This window comes from Schistocerca americana, chromosome 8 (genome assembly GCF_021461395.2).
Source record: "Schistocerca americana isolate TAMUIC-IGC-003095 chromosome 8, iqSchAmer2.1, whole genome shotgun sequence".
NCBI classification, from domain to species: domain Eukaryota; kingdom Metazoa; phylum Arthropoda; class Insecta; order Orthoptera; family Acrididae; genus Schistocerca; species Schistocerca americana.
The window spans coordinates 124,228,946-124,253,352 of NC_060126.1; the positions used below are offsets into that span (position 1 = coordinate 124,228,946).

Consider the following 24,407-nt stretch of genomic DNA (forward strand, 5'->3'; position numbering starts at 1 on the left):
GTATCAAAAATTTATCTCACTGAAAACACTACCTATATGAAATTCTTGTGATGTAGTATTAGGATAAACGGAAAAAAAGAGAAGTGATATGCAAAGGACACATGTATTCGCAGCTCACTTTAGCATGCACGCCTTATTCAGGGAATGGAAATTGTAAAAAGTTCTTATTTATATTATTTGAGGGCTTTTTGTTTATTATTCTCAATGATGATGATGATGATGTGAAAGAAAGTAATTTTATTGTAAAACACTAATACAATTTTAAAAAATTTCCTTTCACAAAACTTTAAATACTCTATTAAAGAATTCCCATTTTCTGTTACAACCACACACTTATACATTTCATTTCTTCTTCTAAATGTGTTGTATTCTGCAATGTACATCATCATCTGCAGCATCAGGAAGAGCTTCCAGCCCCTGACCAGGGTCTTCCTCCGTCTTTCACCACTATTCAGTAACCATCCTGTTAAAGTCCTGACCTCGTTTCCCAATTTCTCTTCAACTTCTCTCAGCCAGCTGTCCCCTGGCCTTCCTCTCACAAGGGAATGGTCCAATAAGACATGTCTAAACCTACCTGGAAATTTTTTACACAGGAAGAAGGCAACTAAAGAAATGCACTGCCAGAATTTTAGCTGCTAAGACACACTGCAAGTATTTTGTTAAAAATGTTGAAGTTACACATTTTTGCCATGCAAAGAACAGCTGTTTGTACAGCCCTGCCCACCTAGCTCATGACTCAGTGAATCACTCGTGCAACACCGCATAGCAGAATTATCTGGAGTTCACAGACGCCAATTTCAGGCACCTAAATCCTGGTTTACAATAGAGCAAATGGAAGCAAACACATAAGAATGAGTATTTGCAGAAAATTTATTACCATTCACTTGTATATGGGTATAATCGTTTATACTGGAGGGAACAGGAGAGAACGTGAGGTAGCGAACATGAATGCTGTGTTATTAGTTTTTAGTTTTTGGAGCTAATATTCAGCATACAGGATACAACTCTATCTTGTTAGAGTCACAATGCCAAACTTTGCTATTCAGTGAGGATTATTTTGCATGGCAAGTACACTGTTCTTGACGTAGTATGCAAAATGGTGCAAGGAAGGAAGAATTTAAGTGTTTCAATTTGTATGGAAGCGTGACATGCGTGGAGATCGTGCACTTTACATGAAATTGCATCTCCATCTCTCCTTAGCAGTGGTCCAAAATTCTTCTTGTGTGTCAGCTGCCATTTCTCCCTGGCTTCTCATTATCATTGAGGGGAAATTTATAAACAGGACACTAATTACCAGTGTCAAGCATCATCTCAAGAGGCAACACAGCTAGCATTTTCACTATGTGTAAGGTCTGATGGTCATAATCTTCTTTTCTACAACAAAAATGGTGTAGTGGCAAAGCACATGCTTTGTGATCCAGACAGTGCAGGATCAAATCCCGTTCAGACCACAACTTTTTCACTGTGATTTTTAACTGAGCATTTGCTTCTCACAGATGTTGGAGTGGCCACGAAAGACGTATGGTTTGGATTCCACATTAAACTACAGGTCTCCATTTTCTGATTAGGTAAATGGGGAGGGTTAGGGACACATAAGTAGCTGCAGTGGTGTCCAGTCCAGACCTGCAAGAGGCGTACTGGGTGCACCTGTCAAAATTCTCTTTTGAAACTTCCTGGCAGATTAAAACTGTGTGCCGGAGTGAGACTCGAATTCGGGACCTTTGCCTTTTGCGGGCCGGTGCTCTACCATCCGAGCTACCCAAGCACAACTCACGCCCCATCCTCACAGCTTTACTTCCGCCAGTACCTCATCTCCTACCTTCCAAACTTCACAGAAGCTTTCCTGTGATGCTGCAGAATTTTCTTTTGCTCATGCTTGTTAGCTTGTTTGCTCCAGTGAAACCCTGGCGTAACTATACAAACGTTTTTTTGAATAACTTCATATTGACAGTTCAGTTCTTGCACATATATTACTGATAAAAGTGGCTAGCAGAGAAAATAAAATCACGGCAGTGTTTGATGTCAGAGAAGACGTCCATCAGTGAGGATTTTTAATTTGTTGAAATGAAATGTGTCTTAAGGTACTCCATTTTATAACAGTTCCTGTCAGCCATTCCTTATAAAAATGTTTGAATGTTGTACGTTTGACTATCAGTGAAACAGTTCTCTGTTTGTTCTCTATAGTTGTCACAAAAATGCAAAGTGTATTGAATGACAAAAACAAACATTTTTCTCGCTCCGGGCACACTGGACAAAGGAAAAATTGATGCAGTCAGGCACTTTGCAGGAAGCATTAGTTTTATTTAGACAGAACTGGAATGGAGTCTGAAACAGTCCTGGCTGTTGTTCCACATATTGCGCTGCATACCAGGCATATGTGATCAAATTTGTAAATCGTGGTGGAGAAAACTGGTAATGCACAAATGGCTAGAGCTTAAGAATACTGATCCAGTGACAAATATGAAATGAGAGGGGTATTGGAAATTATGTTGTCTGATAATTTCCCCAAAAAATGTTTTTATGAGTCACATTAGTAGTTACAGGCAGAATCCACATTACATCTACAGATTTTTTGTCATCCTCCACAGTAACAGAGGTGGTGCTATGTCCAGACCATGAATCCAACAAAAGCAATGAATTAGTTTCTGCAGCTGGTGGGAATACGTTTCGAACGAAATGTTGAAAAATATTCTTCCCCACTTTTCCAGATTTTGATATGTCGATTACAAGATTTTTGCAACTAAACAGTCCATTCTTTTATTTTTGATCCACATTTGCCTTGCAGTTCTTGAAGACAGATATATAGCTGCAGAAACAGTAAACCACTCGTACTTATCGCTGGCATTATCGTACATGAATGTGTCAGTGCATTCATTCATTGGGCGGCCGACTCCGTCTTTTATTCACCCCGAAATGGTGAAGTGCATTGTGCCTGCAATTCTTTCACAAAACCTGACAGATCAGCTGTGGGGATAAAAGCAAGTCTCGTCTTTACGTCAGCTATGAATTGCTCTGTACCATTGTCTATCACTGGCAGCTGCTCTACATGTTTATGTGACGTAAACTTGATAATTTTGCTACTTTCTATTCTGTAGATTTCTTGAACCTAGGTAGCCAGGTCGACAAAGCCTGAAAATTAGCAATGTTCATGTCGGATGCAATTCGGAGGGCCTAGTCTCGGGAACGGTGCATAGCCTCTCACGAACAGTTCTAAATCTTCATCAGGTTATCTTCCATTCAGAAGGCTGTTGCACGCAGCGACTGTTATATTGATTTGTAAAGAATAGATTTCAGCTATCAGTCATCCTTTTGAAATTTTATTGGCAGATCTAGATTTCAACTAGAAACTAGCGATTCGCAATGCACTATCATTTTTCATCAATGTATGTACTGCCTGTTGGTCAGGCTTCATCCAAAGTTCATTTAATACTAAATCTTTCAAACGGCTTTTCATTCAGATGGTTTTGGATTTCTGTTTGGCGCATATTTCTTACTGCATGTAATTCATTCTTACATTTGTACAGTTCATGCTCCGATTTTATGAAGCAAAAACACCTTTGCACTCTGAATAACTTCAAGCATTTTTTCCTTCTTTCGTTTAACCAATATTTCACACATTTTCTTTGTTGTTGAAAGCTATTGCAGAACATGGTTTTTTTAAAGGCTTGGACGGTATTCTTCTTCAGAACTGTTACTGGCACAACTAATGTCATCCGAACCATGATTCATGGAATCGTCACAGTTTTTTCCTATTTCTTCTAACATATCCACAATTTCAAACAAAATATTGATATTCGATTGAATGTCAAGGAAATAAATTAACAAATGACACACATGTACGTCCTTGGGAGAAGTAGGTGATTTCGGCTGGGAACCACATTCTTCATATTTCATAATTGCTAACTTGAGAATGTTAATTGAATTCCACATAACCGGAAAACTGGAAGAATAAAAAGTACTATTATCAGGCATGCCTTACGAAAGCACAATAAATATTAATTCAGCTTTATCTGCATTCTCAATACTTACCAATACTGCAAAAAGCAACTGATAATTTGTAATAGGTGTTACTTGAGTGGCTAATTCCAGAAAACAGTAACTGTGAACCGTAGTGTCAGAGAAACTATCAACAAAAGGTAACCTGAAACATATACATGTCTGTACCATCTGAGCCTTGCTGATTCTATCCATTACTGTAAGGACTTCACCATTTTCCTGATCTCTTAATTGTGCTATCCATTGATGGTAGTCCTACTCTGCTTCTGTAAAATTTCATACATTATAGGATAACTATATTATTCCCTTGATCTTATGTGGAACGTTTTATTCCACACCAAGTTACTGATACTCCTCGAAGATGTTATTGCTTACCACACCATTTTGATCATCATTTCTACCACTTGATTCACAATATCTGAATCTGTTAACTTTTTACTTCTGTTTCCCCATCAGTGTGGGTCCTGGAGTATTCCTCCTCCTCCTCCTCCTCCTCCTCCTCCTCCTCCTGCACTCACTCTTGCTCACATAAAATTTTGTAACCATATTAATCCAGTCAGTTTTATCCATGCATATGTTTGCTGTAGCACTTCATTTTGTTTTTTTCTCAGATCCTTAGATCAGCAGCAAAGACCATTAACTTATCATTGTCCTCTCCAACTCTTTGAATCATGAAAACAGGCATGCAGCAAGGTTTCACAGTTCAAGTAAAGTGAAAGAATTCAAAAATTGTTAATTTGTAATTATGTCACGTAAAATATACAGGGTGTTACAAAAAGGTACGGCCAAACTTTCAGGAAACATTCCTCACACACAAAGAAAGAAAATATGTTATGCGGACATGTGTCCGGAAACACTTACTTTCCATGTTAGAGCTCATTTTATTACTTCTCTTCAGATCACATTAATCATGTAATGGAAACACACAGCAACAGAACGTACCAGTGTGACTTCAAACACTTTGTTACAGGAAATGTTCAAAATGTCCTCCTTTAGCGAGGATACATACATCCACCCTCCGTCACATGGGATCCCTGATGCGCTGATGCAGCCCTGGAGAATGGCGTATTGTATCACAGCCGTCCACAATACGAGCACGAAGACACTCTACATTTGGTACCGGGGTTGCCTAGACAAGAGCTTTCAAATGCCCCCATAAATGAAAGTCAAGAGGGTTGAGGTCAGGAGACTGTGGAGGCCATGGAATTGGTCCGCCTCTACCAGTCCATTGGTCACTGAATCTGTTGTTGAGAAGCATACGAACACCTCGACTGAAATGTGCAGGAGCTCCATCGTGCATGAACCACATGTTGTGTCGTACTTGTAAGGGCATATGTTCTAGCAGCACAGGTAGAGTATCCCGTATGAAATCGTGATAACGTGCTCCATTGAGTGCAGGTGGACGAAACGAAAACGAGCTCTAACATGACACATGTCCACATAACATCTTTTCTTTATTTGTGTGTGAGGATTGTTTCCTGAAAGTTTGGCCGTACCTTTTTGTAACACCTTGTATATCTGTTTCTCTGGTAATCTTATGGAGTCACAGTCATTTACTTTTTCATGCAGTTTTTGGAGAAAAAATACATAGTTAAAGTTTTGCTTTTATTTGTATTAGTTTGTCTTTGTGTAGCTACTGCGCAGGCTTATCAACCATTGTCATTTTTTCACTTTTCACCTTTTCTGCATTGGGTTCAGTCGTTACAAGAGTTGTATCATCAGCATACATTACCCACTTGTAGGGTGTAGACATATGCAGATCATTCATATATATTGAGAAAAGAGTAGACAAAATGGGAGTAATTGACAGGATATTTGATTTATGATTATTTACTGTAACGGCTGGTTACCTGTCCAACAGGTATGGTTTGAGTAATGGTAGTTCATTGTTGTCATCACTACTTTGTTCCAATTTAGATATTAGGATACTATATGATTACAGAGCCAAATGCTTTGCTTAGATCAAGGTGTGTTGCACAGGCAAAAAATTGGTTTCAAAACATCTGAGGATATCTTTCAACTAGATATTTCACAGCTTCAGTGGTGGATAGACTGGACTGAAAGCCACACAGCAAAGAAAGGATAAGTTCATTGTTCCCCAAGTAGCTGCATAGTTGCTCTTTCATGCTGTGTTCAATGACTTTAGATATTATGGGAATAAGGGATGTTGATCTTTAGTTATGAATGTTTTAATCTACCTTCTTATAAATTGGGACAACAGTTGCATCAAATTTTGCCTCTAGTAGGGTTGAGCATTGCGCCTTGCAACACTTTTCACACTTTTGCTTCTAGTCAGCTCAGTAACAGAAGTGTAATCTATTTCCTTATTCCATATTTAAAAGATAGCATTCTCATTTTGAGTGCTCTAGTCTTTTTTCTGAAATTACAAAAAATATTCTATAAAAGTATAGTTTTTCCAAATGTGAAAAAATGTTCCACATTACAAGATGGTCATGTACCTTGAAAGAGAGTTTAACAGTCTATCTTTTACCTTATTAGGTACTCTGCTGCATACCAATAATCTATATGTGAAATTGAATTAAGTAGAAGTTTCTCAAAAACCAGTTATAAATTACATATGTTTTGAAATAGGAACTCTTGTAAACTAACATAAATTTCAATTTTCAATACTGATAATATTGTTAAGACATTAAAGGACATCAGTTCATTTACAGATATCACATTTTCCATATTAGAAAACCACCTCCTGTTTCAAGATGAAAGATTGTACCAAACCAACAGAGTGTGGCTTAATGTCCTCAGCTTGTTTAACTAGTTTTAAAAATATACAGAATTTTACCCACCATAAATTACTGTAGCTGAAGAATTAACAATTACCTTACTTATAGCTGTAATGTATTATATAGCACTTAAAAATGTAGAACGCAAAATATTTGCAATTGCTGTGCAAAACACAATTTCATGTCCCACAACAATAAAAACAATAGAAAATGCTGTAAAACCACATATGACCATCTCTGTGTGCATTGGTTCTTGAGATTGTAAAATTGGTCACTAGATTAAAACACCCAAACACCATGTGTTCCTGGGTTCACAATCCTCAAAGTGCATACTCTGCCCTACCATGGAAGTTGTTGCCCAAGTCTTAATGCACAGCCTATCATCCTGTCCCTTTTTCTTGACTGTGTTTTCCAAATTTTTCTTTTTTCACCAGTCCTGCAGAGAATTTCCTTGTGTATCGTGCTACTAGTGTGTGTGGATGTGAGTGCTCAGAGTGCAGTGTCGCCGCATGAGTGTACTTAAATCAACCACCAACTGTATCAGTGTGGGCTGACCATTAGAAGCTGCCTGTAGGAACCATGCACACGGCGTGGTCTTTCCCACGCTGTCTTCTGGTGGCTCACACATATAGATGTGTGGAGCAGCACTTACTTGTACTCACTATGTTCTTTTAGTTTGTAGTTTACATTGTTATTCAGCGATTTGTGAATATAGCCATATTTGTGTTACTTGGATCAGTTTCATTTATGCCGACGAGTTTGGAAGGGTTTCCACATGTGCAATCTTTCAGTGTGGTTACATCAGGTTTAGTCATAATGGACACCATGCTACCATCTCTGAATGAACAGCTCACTTTGCAAGTGGCCACTTTGTCAGCTTCCATTGACAGACAGGGTACCATTCCACCAGTCTATCCACCCACGTTTCCTCTGTATGATGGTTCAGCTGAGAATTAGGAAGCTTATGAAAAAAGACTCAAGACAGCATTTTCCAGCTTTGTGTCACAGACCTGAATTTGTGCATAGCCCTATTCCACCAAAAGTGTATCAATTACTGTGTCATCTTGCCCATTACAAGAACCGGTAGTTCTCACCTTTGATCTGATGTGCAGTTTATTGTCCAACTACCATCATAAATGAATGCTGGTCATAGCACCACGAGTTGAATTCTACCGATGCCGCATGAAACCAAACCAGTCATATAGGGCTTGGGCAGCCAAACTTCCCAGCCTTTGCCATAAGTGTCAGTTCGTTACTGATGCCCGTAATGATTTATGCAGACTCCATGGTGTGTGATGCAATAATCTGTTTAGCTCTGGACAAAGAAGTGCACCAGAAGGCTTCCCTCTGTGAAACCCTCGTCTTTACAGAATCTTTGCAAATAGCACAATCTCTTTTGTCAGGCAGTGGGTGCCTAAATTGAAGCATTGGGGGGGGGGGGGGATGTGGCAATCATTTTTTTTTATCAGTTTACCTATTTTCAGCATCCTTCTAGATCACTGCAAGTCAAACATTTCAGTTCTCTTTCTTTCCGGTTTTCCCACAGTCCATGGTTAACTACGATGCAAAGCTGTGCCACGCACATGCATTCTCAGATATTTCTTCCTCAGTTTAAGGCTGATATTTGATGCTGGCAGAATTCCCTCAACCTGTGATGGAAATAAAAGAAAGGTCCAAATGTGGGCCAAAAAATTTACCTGCGCTAACATGCTTTTTATGTTCTTGCTTCGTTCAGCAAGTTTTGTTATACTTCTAAGGTAGCAGAATTCCTTAACTTCATCTACTTGTTGGTCCTCAGTTTTGATGTTAAGTTCATCACTAACCTCATTTCTGCTGCTCCTCACAACTCTCTATCTTTCTTCAGTGTACTCACAAATAATAATGTGAATTCAGTAAACTGTTCTTGCCATTCAATATGTCATGTAATTCTTTGTAACATTACTGATAAAACCATGTCATCAGCAAATCTTATCATAGATATCTTCTCATCCTGAATTTTAGGCCCACATTTGGATGTTTCTTGTATTTCCATCACTGCTTCTTCAATGTATAGCTGGAACACTAGTAGTTAAGGACTACTTCCCTGTCTTGCACCCTTTTTAATCTGATTCCTTCATTCTTGTTACATTCTTATTGTTCCCTCTTGGTTCTCAAACATATTGTGTATTTTCTAGATCCATAAATCCTATGAATGTGTCTTGATTTTTTTAAAGTCTTACTTTCATTATTAATCACAGTGTTAGAATGCCTCTTTGGTGCCCTTATCTTTCTGAAAACCAAACTGACTGTCATTGAACAGACTAATGATTTTCTTTTCAATTTTTTTGTATGTTATTTTACTTCGGTGCATGATAGTTAAGCTGATTGTGTGATAGCTGCTCTTGCAAGATTTGGGGTTGTGTGGTTGGTATTTTTCCTAAAGTCTGGTGGTACGTTTCCATACTTACAGATTCATCGCACTGACTTCAGTAGACATTTGGTTGCCACTTCCTCCAGTGATTTCCAAAATTATTATCTATCGCTTCTGCCTTATTAGATTGGATCCTCCGTGTGTTCCATGTTGACTCTCATTTCATCCTCAGTCACGTCATCAGACAAGTCCTACTCCTTGTAGAGACCTTTCCCTCTCACTTCCGCACTTAACAATGGAATTCTCATTGCACTTTATTGTTGGTGTCCTTGCTTTTAATTTTAGAGATGGCTGTTTTGAGTTTTCTATGTGCCAAATCAGTCCTTCCGATGACCATTTCTTCTTTTATTTCTTTACATTTTTTTATGCAGCCATTTTGCCTTGGCATCCTGCATGTCCCATTCCCAAGTGACTGAATTACTGTGAACATTTTTGTAGTTTCTTCTTTCATTGATAATCTGAAATATATCCTCTTTTTACCTGAGATTTCTTTGCTGTTACCTCCCTTGTACCTGTGTTTTTCTGTCCAACTTCTGTGAATGTCCATTTTAGAGATTCCCATTCCTCTTCAATCGAACTACCTACTGTGGTACACAGTCTATAAACTGACATGAGTCCACTTGAAAGTAATTTGTCTACACTACTTTCAGAATTATTTTCATTGTGTATTTATCCATTTTGTGCTGTGCTGCACTGAAATATTTTGTTATAGCCTCAAGTTCAGTGCTAGCACCCTCCAGTACATAAATTTCATTGCTTAATGAAAATGTGCACCTTCTGGTAAGCTTTGTCACATGAAAGTGGTGTGGTATTAGCAGAAATCAGCTTCATGTAAAAGTGACCAGTTGCTGTAATTATTGCCTAAATTATTTTATTTACAGTGGCTGAGGAACTTCACCTCTTAAGTATAAAATTTTTAACTATAACATTTCAGAACTCCCATACATTTTCTACAGTGTGTGTTAATTATTGTTTCTGTTGCTTATTTGGGATGTCACAGGTATCTGATATTAGAGGAAGGCCTCTTGCCTAATTATGCTCGCTGGTTTCACATACAATATAATATTTGTCAAATTTTCTAAATTTATACCACTTTCTTTTAGGAGTGTCATGACTTATGATAGTTAACTTTGTGTGGACTGTTTGTTTTTGTTACTTGCCTGCATGTGCACTTTGTATTTGGTATTTTGGGTTACTGTCTTCCAAAAGCAAGGTTATAATAAAGATCTTTGTAAAATAAGTGTTTTATCCTTACATTTTGGTATATTTTTCTGAATCAGTTGATTAACAAAATTGTTTCTCCCTCCTCTAGCATATCGGAAATGTCAGAAGTAGGAAACAGCACCATACCTTCATCTTCTGCTGCTGTCACTGTGGAGCATACCACAGCTAATGCAAGAGACATCATTCCTCTTCCTCCAGGCGCTCAGTCTGTACCTTCAAGCAGTAATACCGAAAGAACACAGACACTTCCACTGCAAAATACTCACTTTTCAAATACACCATCTGAACCAGCACCTCCAACAAAGCCCCGTATACCTCTGCCCGTGCTTAGTCCGAGAACACAGAAAAAGAGGAATTTGTTGTTGTCAAGTGAGTAAACCATTTTTAACTTGATATTGTCCAATTTCATAGTTGACTTGTAAGAAGTGAAAACTTTTTGATGATTATATTAATTTAGCTGTAGTGTATATACAACTCCATTTGTTGCCTTTGCTCAGCAGCTATTCAGTTTTCCACATCTCTGCATGTTGTTTGTTTGGAAAAATATATTTCCAACCTGGGGCAAAAATTATAGAGGGCCTAGTCAAAAATAAATGTAGCCAGTTTGTCATGTTGGATTCTAAAGTGAGCATGCTAAATTTTACAATAATTAGTCGTTTTAACGTTTTTGCTGTCTTACTTGCTAGCGTAACGCTACTTTTGGAGTGCGTGAGTGGGTTCCTTTTTTCATTAGTGTCTGTATTAAAGGTGCTGCAACAGTAAGCTGCGCATTCATCTGAATATGTATCTTTTATCTTGTTTACACGTGTATGCTATCAATGCTACCATTGTCAAAAACTTGACATCTTGCCTCACTAAATGTCTTGTTCAAATGTTGGCTATAAAATCCTCTCCTTTTTGTCACTTCCCACCTCATTTATCCCCTCACCTACTCCATCCGATATACCCCTCACGCGAGTCTACTTGCCGAACTGCAGCCTCAGCATTGGGTATTCAGATGGCACAATGGGGCTGTACAGGCAGGTGTGTGTGTGCGTGTGTGTGTGTGCGCGCGCGCGCGTGTGCGTGTGTGTGTGTGTGTGTGTGTGTGTGTGTGTGTGTGTGTGTGTGTGCGCGCGCGCGGCCGTCCGTCCGTCCGTCCGTCCGTCCGTACTTCCGTCCATCTGCCTATGCTATTCGGTAAATTCTTACCTTTATTCCTAAATTATTTAGAATAATAAATTATGTTGAATAACTCAGTAGTAGACTTCAGGTCTAGTTTATTATATTTGAGGAGGAGAAAATTATGGATCTGTGATTCATAAATTTTGAGTTTACTTCTTGAATTTAAGTGGCCAGAAATTTTGTTAATAGTAATGGTTAGGAGAATGTCACTTGTTTCCCAGTAGGGCTCATTTCTATCAACAAATCGAAATGAAGTCTCATATTGACTCTTAAGATGTTCTTCATTCACTAAAATTGTTACTAGGACGTCGCAACATACCTGCAGCTGAGGCTACTGTGGGTGCTGAAAAATCAGGATGGCTGGTGCGTCGGTGCCGGCAAGGAGGTGCTGGTGCTGCATGGGTGCGGGCTTGGTGTGTGCTCCGAACACCGGTCTTTTACGGCTTCCGTTCACGTGAAGCAGCACATGCGGATATCATGGTGTCATTACCAGGGTTTACTGCAGCACCTGCTACAGAAGTTAAATCGAAGAGCTTTGCTTTCAAGATATACCATACAGGCAAGCGTTGCTCTGACTGTTACTCAGGTGTCACATACAAACAATGAGTAGTGGCTTTTATACTACACAAGCCACTTTTAAGTTTCTTCAGAAGTAATGAAAAAAATTAATGTAAATTGTTTTATCATTTCTCAAAAGTTTTTCTTTAAAATTTATATACTTTTGCATGCATTTGAACCAGTTCTGTGTTCATTTTTTTTCCTGGCCTATGTTATTACATCAAAAACCTAGTTTTGCAAGAATTCAACACCACCTGGAGGTAATGAAAAATCACTACCTTATATATATATGAGAGAGAGAGAGAGAGAGAGAGAGAGAGAGAGAGAGAGAGAGAGAGAGAGAGAGAGAGAGGGAAACATTCCACGCGGGAAAAATATATCTAAAAGCAAAGATGATGTGACTTACCAAACGAAAGCGCTGGCACGTCGATAGACACACAAACAAACACAAATATACACACAAAATTCTAGCTTTCACAACCAACGGTTGCTTTGTCAGGAAAGAGGGAAGGAGAGGGAAAGACGAAAGGATGTGGGTTTTAAAGGAGAGGGTAAGGTGTCATTCCAATCCCGGAAGCAGAAAGACTTACCTTAGGGGGAAAAAAGGACGGGTGTACACTCGCGCGCGCCCGCGCGCACATATCCATCCACACATATACAGGCACAGGCAGACATATACAGAGGCAAAGAGTTTGGGCACAGATGTCAGTCGAGGTGGAAGTGCAGAAGCAAAGATGTTGTTGAATGACAGGTGAGGTATGAGTGGCGGCGACTTGAAATTAGCGGAGATTGAGGCCTGGTGGATAGCGGGAAGAGAGGATATATTGAAGAGCAAGTTCCCATCTCCGGAGTTCGGATAGGTTGGTGTTAGTGGGAAATACCCAGATAACCCGGATGGTGTAACACTGTGCCAAGATGTGCTGGACGTGCACCAAGGCATGTTTAGCCACAGGGTGATCCTCATTACCAACAAACACTGTCTGCCTGTGTCCATTCATGCGAATGGACAGTTTGTTGCTGGTCCTTCCCACATAGAATGCGTCACAGTGTTCTGGGTTTGAGAGGATGAGGAAGTGGCTCTGGTTATTTGCTTCTGTACCAGGTCGGGAGGGTAGTTGCGGGATGCGAAAGCTGTTGTCAGGTTGTTGGTGTAATGGTTCAGGGATTCCGGATTGGAGCAGATTCGTTTGCCACGAAGACCTAGGCTGTACGGAAGGGACCGTTTGATGTGGTATGGGTGGCAGCTGTCATAATGGAGGTACTGTTGCTTGTTGGTGGGTTTGATGTGGACGGACGTGTGAAGCTGGCCACTGGACAGGTGGAGGTCAACATCAAGGAAAGTGGCATGGGATTTGGAGTGGGACCAGGTGAATCTGATGGAACCAAAGGAGTTGAGGTTGGAGAGGAAATTCTGGAGTTCTTCTTCACTGTGAGTCCAGATCATGAAGATGTCATCAATAAATCTGTACCAAACTTTGGGTTGGCAGGCTTGGGTAACCAAGAAGGCTTCCTCTAAGCGACCCATGAATAGGTTGGCGTACGAGGGAGCCATCCTGGTACCCATGGCTGTTCCCTTTAATTGTTGGTATGTCTGGTCTTCAAAAGTGAAGAAGTTGTGGGTCAGGATGAAGCTGGCTGAGGTAATGAGGAAAGAGGTTTTAGGTAGGGTGGCAGGTGAACGGTGTGAAAGGAAGTGCTCCATCACAGCGAGGCCCTGGACGTGCGGGGTATTTGTGTATAAGGAAGTGGCATCAGTGGTTACAAGGATGGTTTCCGGGGGTAACAGATTGGGTAAGGATTCCAGGAATTCAAGAAAGTGGTTGGTGTCTTTGATGAAGGATGGGAGACAGCATGTAATGGGTTGAAGGTGTTGATCTACGTAGGCAGAGATACGTTCTGTGGGGGCTTGGTACCCAGCTACAATGGGGCAGCTGGGATGATTGGGTTTGTGAAATTTAGGAAGAAGGTAGAAGGTAGGGGTGCGGGGTGTCGGTGGGGTCAGAAGGTTGATGGAGTCAGGTGAAAGGTTTTGTAGGGGGCCTAAGGTTCTGAGGATTCCTTGAAGCTCCTCCTGGACATCAGGAATGGGATTATCTTGGCAAACTTTGTATGTGGTGTTGTCTGAAAGCTGACGCAGTCCCTCAGCCACATACTCCCGACGATCAAGTACCACGGTCGTGGAACCCTTGTCCACCGGAAGGATGACGATGGACCGGTCAGTCTTCAGATCACGGATAGCTTGGGCTTCAGCAGAGGTGATGTTGGGAGTAGGATTAAGGTTTTTTATGAAGGATTGAGAGGCAAGGCTGGAAGTCAGAAATTCCTGGAAGGTTTGGAGGGGATGATTTTGAGGAAAAGAGGCGGTGGGTCCCACTGTGACGGAGGATGGAACTGTTCCAGGCAGGGTTCAATTTGGATAGTGTTGTGGGGAGTTGGATCGTTAGGGGTAGGGTTAGGATCATTTTTCTTTGTGGCAAAGTGATACTTCCAGCAGAGAGTACGAGTGTAGGACAGTAAATCTTTGGCGAGGGCTGTTTGGTTGAATCTGGGAGTGGGGCTGAAGGTGAGGCCTTTGGATAGGACAGAGGTTTCGGATTGGGAGAGAGGTTTGGAGGAAAGGTTAACTACTGAATTAGGGTGTTGTGGTTCCAGATTGTGTGATTGGAATTTTGAGGTTTTGGAGGGAGTGGAGCTGGAAGTGGGAGATTGAGTAGATGGGAGAGACTGGGTTTGTGTGCAACGAGAGGAGGTTGAGGTTTGCTGGAAAGGTTGTGAAGGGTGAGTGAGTTGCATTTCCGGAGGTGGGAAACCAGGAGATTGGGTAGTTATTTAAGGTGGAGGGTGGCATGCTGTTCTAATTTGCGATTGGCCTGTAGGAGGATGCTCTGAACAGCCGGTGTGGATGTGGGAGAGGAAAGATTGAGGACTTTTATTAAGGATAGGAGTTGACGGGTGTGTTCATTGGCTGAGTTGATGTGTAGGTGAAGGATTAGGTGGGTGAGGGCAATGGATTGTTCAGTTTGGAACTGGTATAGGGACTGATGGAAAGAAGGGTTGCAGCCAGAGATGGGAACTTTAAGTGTGAGGCCTTTGGGGGTAACGCCAAATGTCAGACAAGCCTGAGAAAATAAAATATGGGAGTGTAATCTGGCTAGGGCAAAGGCATGTTTGCTGCTATCATATAACTTGGAACAACTGATTTTGGTCAACCTTCATAAAATTCAACATTGACTAAATCAGAAACTAGACAAAATTTCCAATCCAAATATAAACAAGCTAGTCTGAAGGCAAGTGATTACCAAAAGTTGATCAAAGCAATTCAAAATATTGTTGTTGAGTTAGGCCTGTATGAAAATTGGTAAAAAATTATCCATTGTATGCCTTTGTGTAAAATCACCATTTTTTCACAACATTGTTTCTTAAAAAATGGCTGTAAAGAAACTGCACAGGCAGCTTATGAGCCACCGGTGTTATAACGAATGATCAATTTTAAAACAATATTAATGTCATGACAGCAGTAATATCACAACAGTAGTAACATCATGTCTCAGTAAACACCATCTAGTGATCAATCTTAAATATGTAAGAGATGACACTCGTATTGCTGTAATTTCTTTTACTGTAATTGGTGTTGTCAACAACCTATATAAACAACATGGACTGCCCAAGATGTTGCCATATTTGAAGCCAGTTAGAAACTTGGCTGCAGTGTTGTACAGTTTTATGATGAGTGATACTTAGCATGGAATCTTAAGGTTTTGTTTGTTATATGCCAATATTTCCTGCTACCAGTGATGATTTATCTGTATTTGTTGTCTGCGCAACACATTTTGGGAAATAATTGCCAATAGGAAATGCATTTTTCATGCACTGTGGGATGTAAAGTGCAATGTTTGCAATTCGTGAGGTGCTCCATTATTCTGTGACTTTACTATAATGAAAACCGACTTGTTTGTCATACACTATAGATACTGACAATTTGTTTTATAGCTTTACTTACAATTATTATACGTTTGACTTGAATGACATTTCGTGGGTTTCATGCTAGGAAGTTATGTCATATGTATTTATTACAGAGATATATTTATATAGGTTGTCGGTATTTGCAGAGGAAGCAAACAGTAGTAGATGTACATAAATGTTTTAAGATGAGCTTTGAAGCATTAATTATCATTGCTTTTGCAGAGAATCTCAGATATCTGGGTCAGAGTTTCTGTTCTAGTGTCAAGTTTTTTGTTTACAGCAGTTCCAGTGGAAGACAGATCTGTCACATTTCATGTAATATTGTGTAAGGATTTTTGTTTCTTGGGACAGAGCAGTTACCAGATCTCTTAATAGGAGAAGAGCATTTATAGATACACTGAGGGGGTTACCTCTTGTTCCAGTCTTGTATTTGTTACCCATCATTGTGTTGTATTAGCTCCTTATATTTCAAAGAAATTTTGTGCTGAAAAATAAAGACTAGGTTAATTAGAGTTTATTTACATACACAGGACACATGCCCATTATAGTTGTTACTGTTTAACACCTAATTTTACCTTGGACAAACAGATGTATTGTTGATACATTACAAAATGATAAATGCAGTAGAGGAGTGTACATTAATAATGTGCCTACCAGACTTGCCCTCTGATCTATATACAGAATTTTTATTCATATTTTAAAAGGATAACAATCAATTCTCTGAAATAAAGTAAATTATTATAAATTTTGTTCTGAAGCATGACATGACTCTAAACTGAAAACTCATTTATATCAATAACTGCTATTTTAGAATCTTGATGCCGTGGAAAAATTTGTGTGGGATCCCATGGCTGTAGTTACTTAAAAACACAAATTTTACAAACCCAGTGATGGCTTGGAAGTTTATTAGAGTCAGTACATGCTTTTCCAGTTATCACAATTGAGTCCCCTTCAAATATCTGTAAAAATGTTGATTACAAAGTGTGAAGAGATTATATTATCTCAAATCCATTTAAAACACAGAATTTCAAGGCTCTTTGTTATGGAGCATAAAGCTTTCGCTTCATAAGCTTCATAACCTGCTGTCAGGTTGTCTCAAGAGTGCATTTGCTGAATTCTCCATATTTATTTAAACTTTCATGTGTACAACTTGCAGATCATGTGAATTCTGAAGCACAAACTCTGGCTGCAATTAGCATTTCGTCAACTAGTGAAAATGAACATAAATGAGGACAGTGAATTTTTGCCCACATTGTGTATTTCAAATGAGAAGTGTACCTCCCTCCAGAGTGAATGAATAAGTGGAAATATCATTCCTGGCTGAAAACAGCCCTACTACAGTTCATTGATACCCATTACATAGCTCTCAAGTGACTGTATAGTGTTTTGTTCAGCACAGAGGTTAGTGGACATTATTCCCACTGAAATGAAGAGATCACAATAACTGTTATTTCAGGTCACTCATGTTGAGGTGGTAATCTTCTTTTGAATATTCATTACACAATTTTCACAGCCTTGCCAGTTTTGATTTGGGAATATCTTGCATGTAAGGCAATAAATGACATTTGTGCATGACTTATTTGGTAAGAATATCATCTTTGAGATTTTGCTGTGTCTAGGGGGAGCCATGGTGGCTAATTTGATGAATTTATGGTACAGCATGCGAAGAAGATGCCATCTGCAGGATATAAGTTTCAAACATTGAATTTCTGTTAATAGGTATTTTCATCAGATCTGTTGTAGTTTTTATGTCCTTTTTTCTTTTTTTCCCCATGTGTGTTCTTGGGATGACATAACAGCTATTTTGCATGACATAAACTGTTGGGTGAGGGTGAGGGGGGAAACAACACTACTATAATTTGTTGTAGAGTATATCAGTACTCATACCATTACACAAAGGGCAATTTATAGTTTAACTACATCTTTTGTGTGGTTTAAGCATCTTGATGATAAGAGCTTCATAAGAGATTATTAAAGCCTTTGTTCACAGAATCACACCATACAGTGTTTAAAGCCAAGGTTTGGAGTTTGCATATCAGCTGCATCTGATAATTCAGATTTTTTAGATTTATGAGTGCACTTCAAGTAGATCACTTATTTTTTTACTCTAAGGTTTAATGGTTATAATATTACCTTCAAAATTAAACAATATATCTTTCTGTTTTACCACAGTTATTGTTACAGTTAAAGCGATCAACAAATTGTTCTTCAAGTAAGAAACTGACACCAACAGGTTGTCACACATACAAATGGGAATCAAATTGTTTTAATTCTGTAGAAGGCTTTGTTAATTACTACAATAATAGTTGTTCAGTAATTTTGTAATGCGTGCCAATATTTTCCCATATTTTCTTGTTCCATCACCACCATGATCATTTTCACAGCCCATCCCACAGAGAAGGTAACTGATGTGAAATAAAATAAGACATTGGTTGTTTGTAGTGTACATGCCTTTTTTATTCAAAATAGCTCCACTCCAAGTTTAAACGCAGCCAAAACCTCTCAGACAAACTGAAGCTAAACGATGTCAAAGTTAGCGTAAGGAGGGCTATGCGTGAAGCGTTCATTGAATTCGAAAGTAAAATTCTATGTACCGACTTGACAGAAAATCCTAGGAAGTTCTGGTCTTACGTTAAATCAGTAAGTGGCTCGAAACAGCATATCCAGACACTACAGGATGATGATGGCATTGAAACAGAGGATGACACGCGTAAAGCTGAAATACTAAACACCTTTTTCCAAAGCTGTTTCACAGAGGAAGACCGCACTGCAGTTCCTTCTCTAAATCCTCGCACAAACGAAAAAATGGCTGACATCGAAATAAGTGTCCAAGGAATAGAAAAGCAACTGGAATCACTCAATAGAGGAAAGTCCGCTGGACCTGACGGGATACCAATTCGATTCTACACAGAGTACGCGAAAGAACTTGCCCCCCTTCTAACAGCCGTGTACCGCAAGTCTCTAGAGGAACGGAGGGTTCCAAATGATTGGAAAAGAGCACAGATAGTCCCAGTCTTCAAGAAGGGTCGTCGAGCAGATGCGCAAAACTATAGACCTATATCTCTTACGTCGATCTCTTGTAGAATTTTAGAACATGTTTTTTGCTCGCGTATCATGTCATTTCTGGAAACCCAGAATCTACTATGTAGGAATCAACATGGATTCCGGAAACAGCGATCGTGTGAGACCCAACTCGCCTTATTTGTTCATGAGACCCAGAAAATATTAGATACAGGCTCCCAGGTAGATGCTATTTTTCTTGACTTCCGGAAGGCGTTCGATACAGTTCCGCACTGTCGCCTGATAAACAAAGTAAGAGCCTACGGAATATCAGACCAGCTGTGTGGATGGATTGAAGAGTTTTTAGCAAACAGAACACAGCATGTTGTTATCAATGGAGAGACGTCTACAGACGTTAAAGTAACCTCTGGCGTGCCACAGGGGAGTGTTATGGGCCCATTGCTTTTCACAATATATATAAATGACTTAGTAGATAGTGTCGGAAGTTCCATGCGGCTTTTCGCGGATGATGCTGTAGTATACAGAGAAGTTGCTGCATTAGAAAATTGTAGCGAAATACAGGAAGATCTGCAGCGGATAGGCACTTGGTGCAGGGAGTGGCAACTGACCCTTAACATAGACAAATGTAATGTATTGCGAATACATAGAAAGAAGGATCCTTTATTGTATGATTATATGATAGCGGAACAAACACTGGTAGCAGTTACTTCTGTAAAATATCTGGGAGTATGCGTACGGAACGATTTGAAGTGGAATGATCATATAAAACTAATTGTTGGTAAGGCGGGTACCAGGTTGAGATTCATTGGGAGAGTGCTTAGAAAATGTAGTCCATCAACAAAGGAGGTGGCTTACAAAACACTCGTTCGACCTATACTTGAGTATTGCTCATCAGTGTGGGATCCGTACCAGGTCGGGTTGACGGAGGAGATAGAAAAGATCCAAAGAAGAGCGGCGCGTTTCGTCACTGGGTTATTTGGTAACCGTGATAGCGTTACGGAGATGTTTAATAAACTCAAGCGGCAGACTCTGCAAGAGAGGCGCTCTGCATCGCGGTGTAGCTTGCTCGCCAAGTTTCGAGAGGGTGCGTTTCTGGATGAGGTATCGAATATATTGCTTCCCCCTACTTATACTTCCCGAGGAGATCACGAATGTAAAATTAGAGAGATTAGAGCGCGCACGGAGGCTTTCAGACAGTCGTTCTTCCCGCGAACCATACGCGACTGGAACAGGAAAGGGAGGTAATGACAGTGGCACGTAAAGTGCCCTCCGCCACACACCGTTGGGTGGCTTGCGGAGTATCAATGTAGATGTAGAATGTAGATGTAGATGTGAGTCAATACACAACTGCAAGTGTTGGAAAAAATGTTCAAAACAATTCTGATAGTCAACAGTTGGAACTGCCTTCAGGACTATTGTCATAGCCACCTGGATATCGGAAATCATGTGAAAAGCCATCCTTTCACCCCCCATTTTCAGTTTGAGAAACAGCCAGAAGTCGCACAGAGCCAAATCTGACGAATATGGAGGGTGGTAAAGTGCAGTGATACCTTTTTGGAGGCCAAGAAATGATGTATGCTCGTACTTTAGTGTGCTGGAGTATTATCATGCAACAAACACCATGTTCCTTGGTTGCAGTATTCAGGCCTCGCCCAAACAGTCTTCACTTGTAAATGAGTTAGAATTCCCAAGTAATAATGTGTGTACACCATTTGATCTTCTGAAGCGAATTCTTTAGGGACAATTCCTTTGGAATCAAAGAAGACTGTGAGCAGTGTCTTGCGTGGCTTTTCTGCATTCAGACTTTTTTTGGTTTCGGAGATTCTGGTCCTTTCCATTCCAAGCTCTAGCGCTTTGTAAGTGCCTCATACTAAAGACACCATGTTGCATCACCTGTTATGATTCACAACAAGAAGTCTGAATCCCCATCAGCAAATTGTTTCATTTCTCTGCAGTGTTTTTGATCGTCCATGAGCGAGTGGGGTACAAAGCGACAACAGATGTTCTTTTTGCCCGTATTTTCAGTCAGAATATGATGGACGGTTGGTTTAGGAATTCCAGTGAGCTTCTGAATTAACTTGGTAGAAGCTCAACAATAGTTTCAAAGAATTTCAACCACTTTTTCAACATTTTCTTTGACTCAAACTGTCACTGATGTTCTTGGACGTTGCTCACATTCAATGCTCTCTCGGCCATCACAAAGTCTTGCATAACACTTAAAAATGTTTTTATGACTCATTGCTTAACTACCATAAACACATTGTATTATTTCAAAAGTTTCTGTGGCACTCTTGCCCACTTTGAGTTTGAAACAAACCTTAATGTTTGCATATTACTCCATTGCTCTTTTCACAACTGAGGTTCAAAATATACTAAGGCGGCAGGTAGTTGAAACACTCTGCATCACATCACAGGTGGAAGTAGTGGTTCCGTAAATATAAAATCAGTCACCTTCTCTGTGGTACGGACTATGTACTTCAGGGACTGTGAGAACTGCAGTGAAAGCATTATTGATAATGAAACTCCTGTTGAGAGAGATTTTTTTTTTTTTTTTTTTTTTTTACTAGTTCTTTCCAGATACTTAATACAGAAATTTTCAATATCATCTGATGCATTTGCCTGTGTCTGAGGTGTGTGTTTCCTGTTTCCAGGTACTGTGTTTTACTTTGCAGTGGAGTCAGAAGATGAGTTAACAGGCTGGTTGGACTGCATAAGTGCTGCCACAGTTGTCAGTGATTCATCGCAGGAACCGGAAGGTTTGTTTCTATAAAGTACAAATTTTAAGATTATATACAGTTCATTCTCATGATAAGCAGTGTAATTTCCTTCCTCCACCCCTTTCCTTCTTTTACTGGCCATTGAACGTATGAGACGATTTTAGTTTTGTCATAGATGTGTCCACAGCCTTATTGTAATTTCTGAATGCTTAAGCAATTTCAGTGTCCACTGTAGGCTCTCAGATTCGTTTTATGTATGTGTAACAGTATTACTTTATCTGTACTTACCCTATAAAACTTATGATGTACTTTCAATTAAGTTCTTGAATATTTTAGCCTGCACATACAACAACTAAGGCACAGGCTTTGCTAGAATTTTATCTTGAGTATTCATTAGAGCTACAGTTTAACTTGTCCTGCCTCAAAACAAAAGAAACAAGACTGCTTACAACATCAAGGAACTACTTGTCATAACATATTAGTGTGCAACCTTTTCTGCCTTTAACTGTGTCCTGTCTCTGTGACATGTTTCATTAAAATTTACCAACTCTGTAGCAATGGACAAGCAGTTTACTACAGTTGTGTTCTTGAGCCCCCTATGCAACCTCAGGAAAACAATATGGAGAAATATTTTGAGCAGTGGAAGGAATGGATGAAAACAAGCAACATACAAATGTCTCTGACATGAAAATCCTTGCTAATAATTTGATAAGTACACAAATTTGCTCCGTAAGTCTCATTTCTTTTGTGTCAGACTTGTTCGCAGCTACTGGTCTGGTGGTTAGCCTCTAGATTGCAAGTTCCAGGATTGGAGATTTTCTTCACTCGGGCTGGCCTTCAAGTTGTCCTCATCATTTTATCTCATCTTGATCACAGAGACACGCAATTCCCCAAACAGGTGTCAGATAGAAAGACTTGCACCAGGTGGCCAATTGACCCCAGGTGGGGCCGCCCAGCCAACAACACTCTTTTCTCTTGTGTTGAGGTAGTGGACATTGTTTCATTACAGTCAGTTCACAAAACAAGGAACTTACTTTTGTGTACATGAAGTCAAAGGGTTAGATGGCACTTCAGAAAAACATGTGGCACTGTTCAATATTTATTTCAAAATTAAATTGGTTAATAGATGCACAGAAACCACAGGCATGAGTGGCACCAGTTCTTTAAAGTATGTAAGTGTGGTCTGCCAGTTAATAGTTGTAGACACAAATGTTTTGAGTTCTGAGTTCTGTTTCGTCAGTGAAAATTGTGGGTGAACTTATTCCCTTTTTACATTTAAAATGTTATGTAATGTATATTTCCTCCAACAATTTTGATAAGTTACAATGAAACGAATACCCTTACCTGCATACAGGCATTGATATAAGTCAACGGGGACAGCTGAAAATGTTTGTATCAACTGGGACTCGAACCTGGGATCTCCTGCTTACATGGCAGACACTCTATCCATCTGAGCCACTGAGGATACAGAGGATAGTGCAACTGCAGGGACTTATCTCTGTCACACCTGCCATGAGACCCACATTCGCAACTTATTATCCCCCTCTGTATTCATAGTGCCGCTGCCCGTCACACTCATTAGTCATGGCTTTACTGCCGATTCCTCAGTATGTGCATCCACACAGAAGATGGTCAAATGGCTGGTGACCCATATATATATATATGGTTGTTTAATCCGTGAAAGCAGCTGTTATTGAACTAGAAACGGTTGTAGCAGCGGTAGTGTTGAAAGCGGAAAATAAAAATTTTTTTGGTTATGGTTTGGAAGTGGGTTACGTATTATTGGGTATATATAGGCGGGATAAAATTGTATAGCAGCGATAGTGTTGAAAGCGGAAAATGTCCAGGCGGAGCTTCAAGGAATCCTCAGAACCTTAGGCCCCCTACAAAACCTTTCACCTGACTCCATCCACCTCCTGACCCCACCGACACCCCGCACCCCTACCTTCTACCTTCTTCCTAAAATTCACAAACCCAATCATCCCGGCCGCCCCATTGTAGCTGGTTACCAAGCCCCCACAGAACGTATCTCTGCCTACGTAGATCAACACCTTCAAGCCATTACGTGCAGTCTCCCAACCTTCATCAAAGACACCAACCACTTTCTCGAACTCCTGGAATCCTTACCCAATCCGTTACCCCCAGAAACCATCCTTGTAACCATTGATGCCACTTCCTTATACACAAATATCCCGCACGTCCAGGGCCTCGCTGCGATGGAGCACTTCCTTTCACGCCGATCACCTGCCACCCTACCTAAAACCTCTTTCCTCATTACCTTAGCCAGCTTCATCCTGACCCACAACTTCTTCACTTTTGAAGGCCAGACATACCAACAATTAAAGGGAACAGCCATGGGTACCAGGATGGCCCCTTCGTACGTCAACCTATTCATGGGTCGCTTAGAGGAAGCCTTCTTGGTTACCCAGGACTGCCAACCCAAAGTTTGGTACAGATTTATTGATGACATCTTCATGATCTGGACTCACAGTGAAGAAGAACTCCAGAATTTCCTCTCCAACCTCAACTCCTTTGGTTCCATCAGATTCACCTGGTCCTACACCAAATCCCATGCCACTTTCCTTGATGTTGACCTCCACCTGTCCAATGGCC

At 40.1% G+C, this 24,407-nt stretch overlaps 1 protein-coding gene across 3 annotated transcripts in view; it reads left to right on the plus strand.

Moving 5' to 3' along the window:
- The window catches only part of LOC124545493, a 127,152-nt gene that overhangs the window by 44,003 nt on the left and 58,742 nt on the right, over positions 1-24,407 (plus strand). For 2 of the 3 annotated variants that reach the window (XM_047124436.1, XM_047124438.1), the window contains exons 9-11: positions 10,460-10,740; positions 11,840-12,094; positions 21,729-21,833. In XM_047124436.1, the coding sequence (XP_046980392.1) occupies positions 10,460-10,740; positions 11,840-12,094; positions 21,729-21,833 (641 nt within the window). The remainder of the gene's footprint in view (positions 1-10,459; positions 10,741-11,839; positions 12,095-21,728; positions 21,834-24,407) is intronic. The other variant, XM_047124437.1, reaches the window with a different exon arrangement.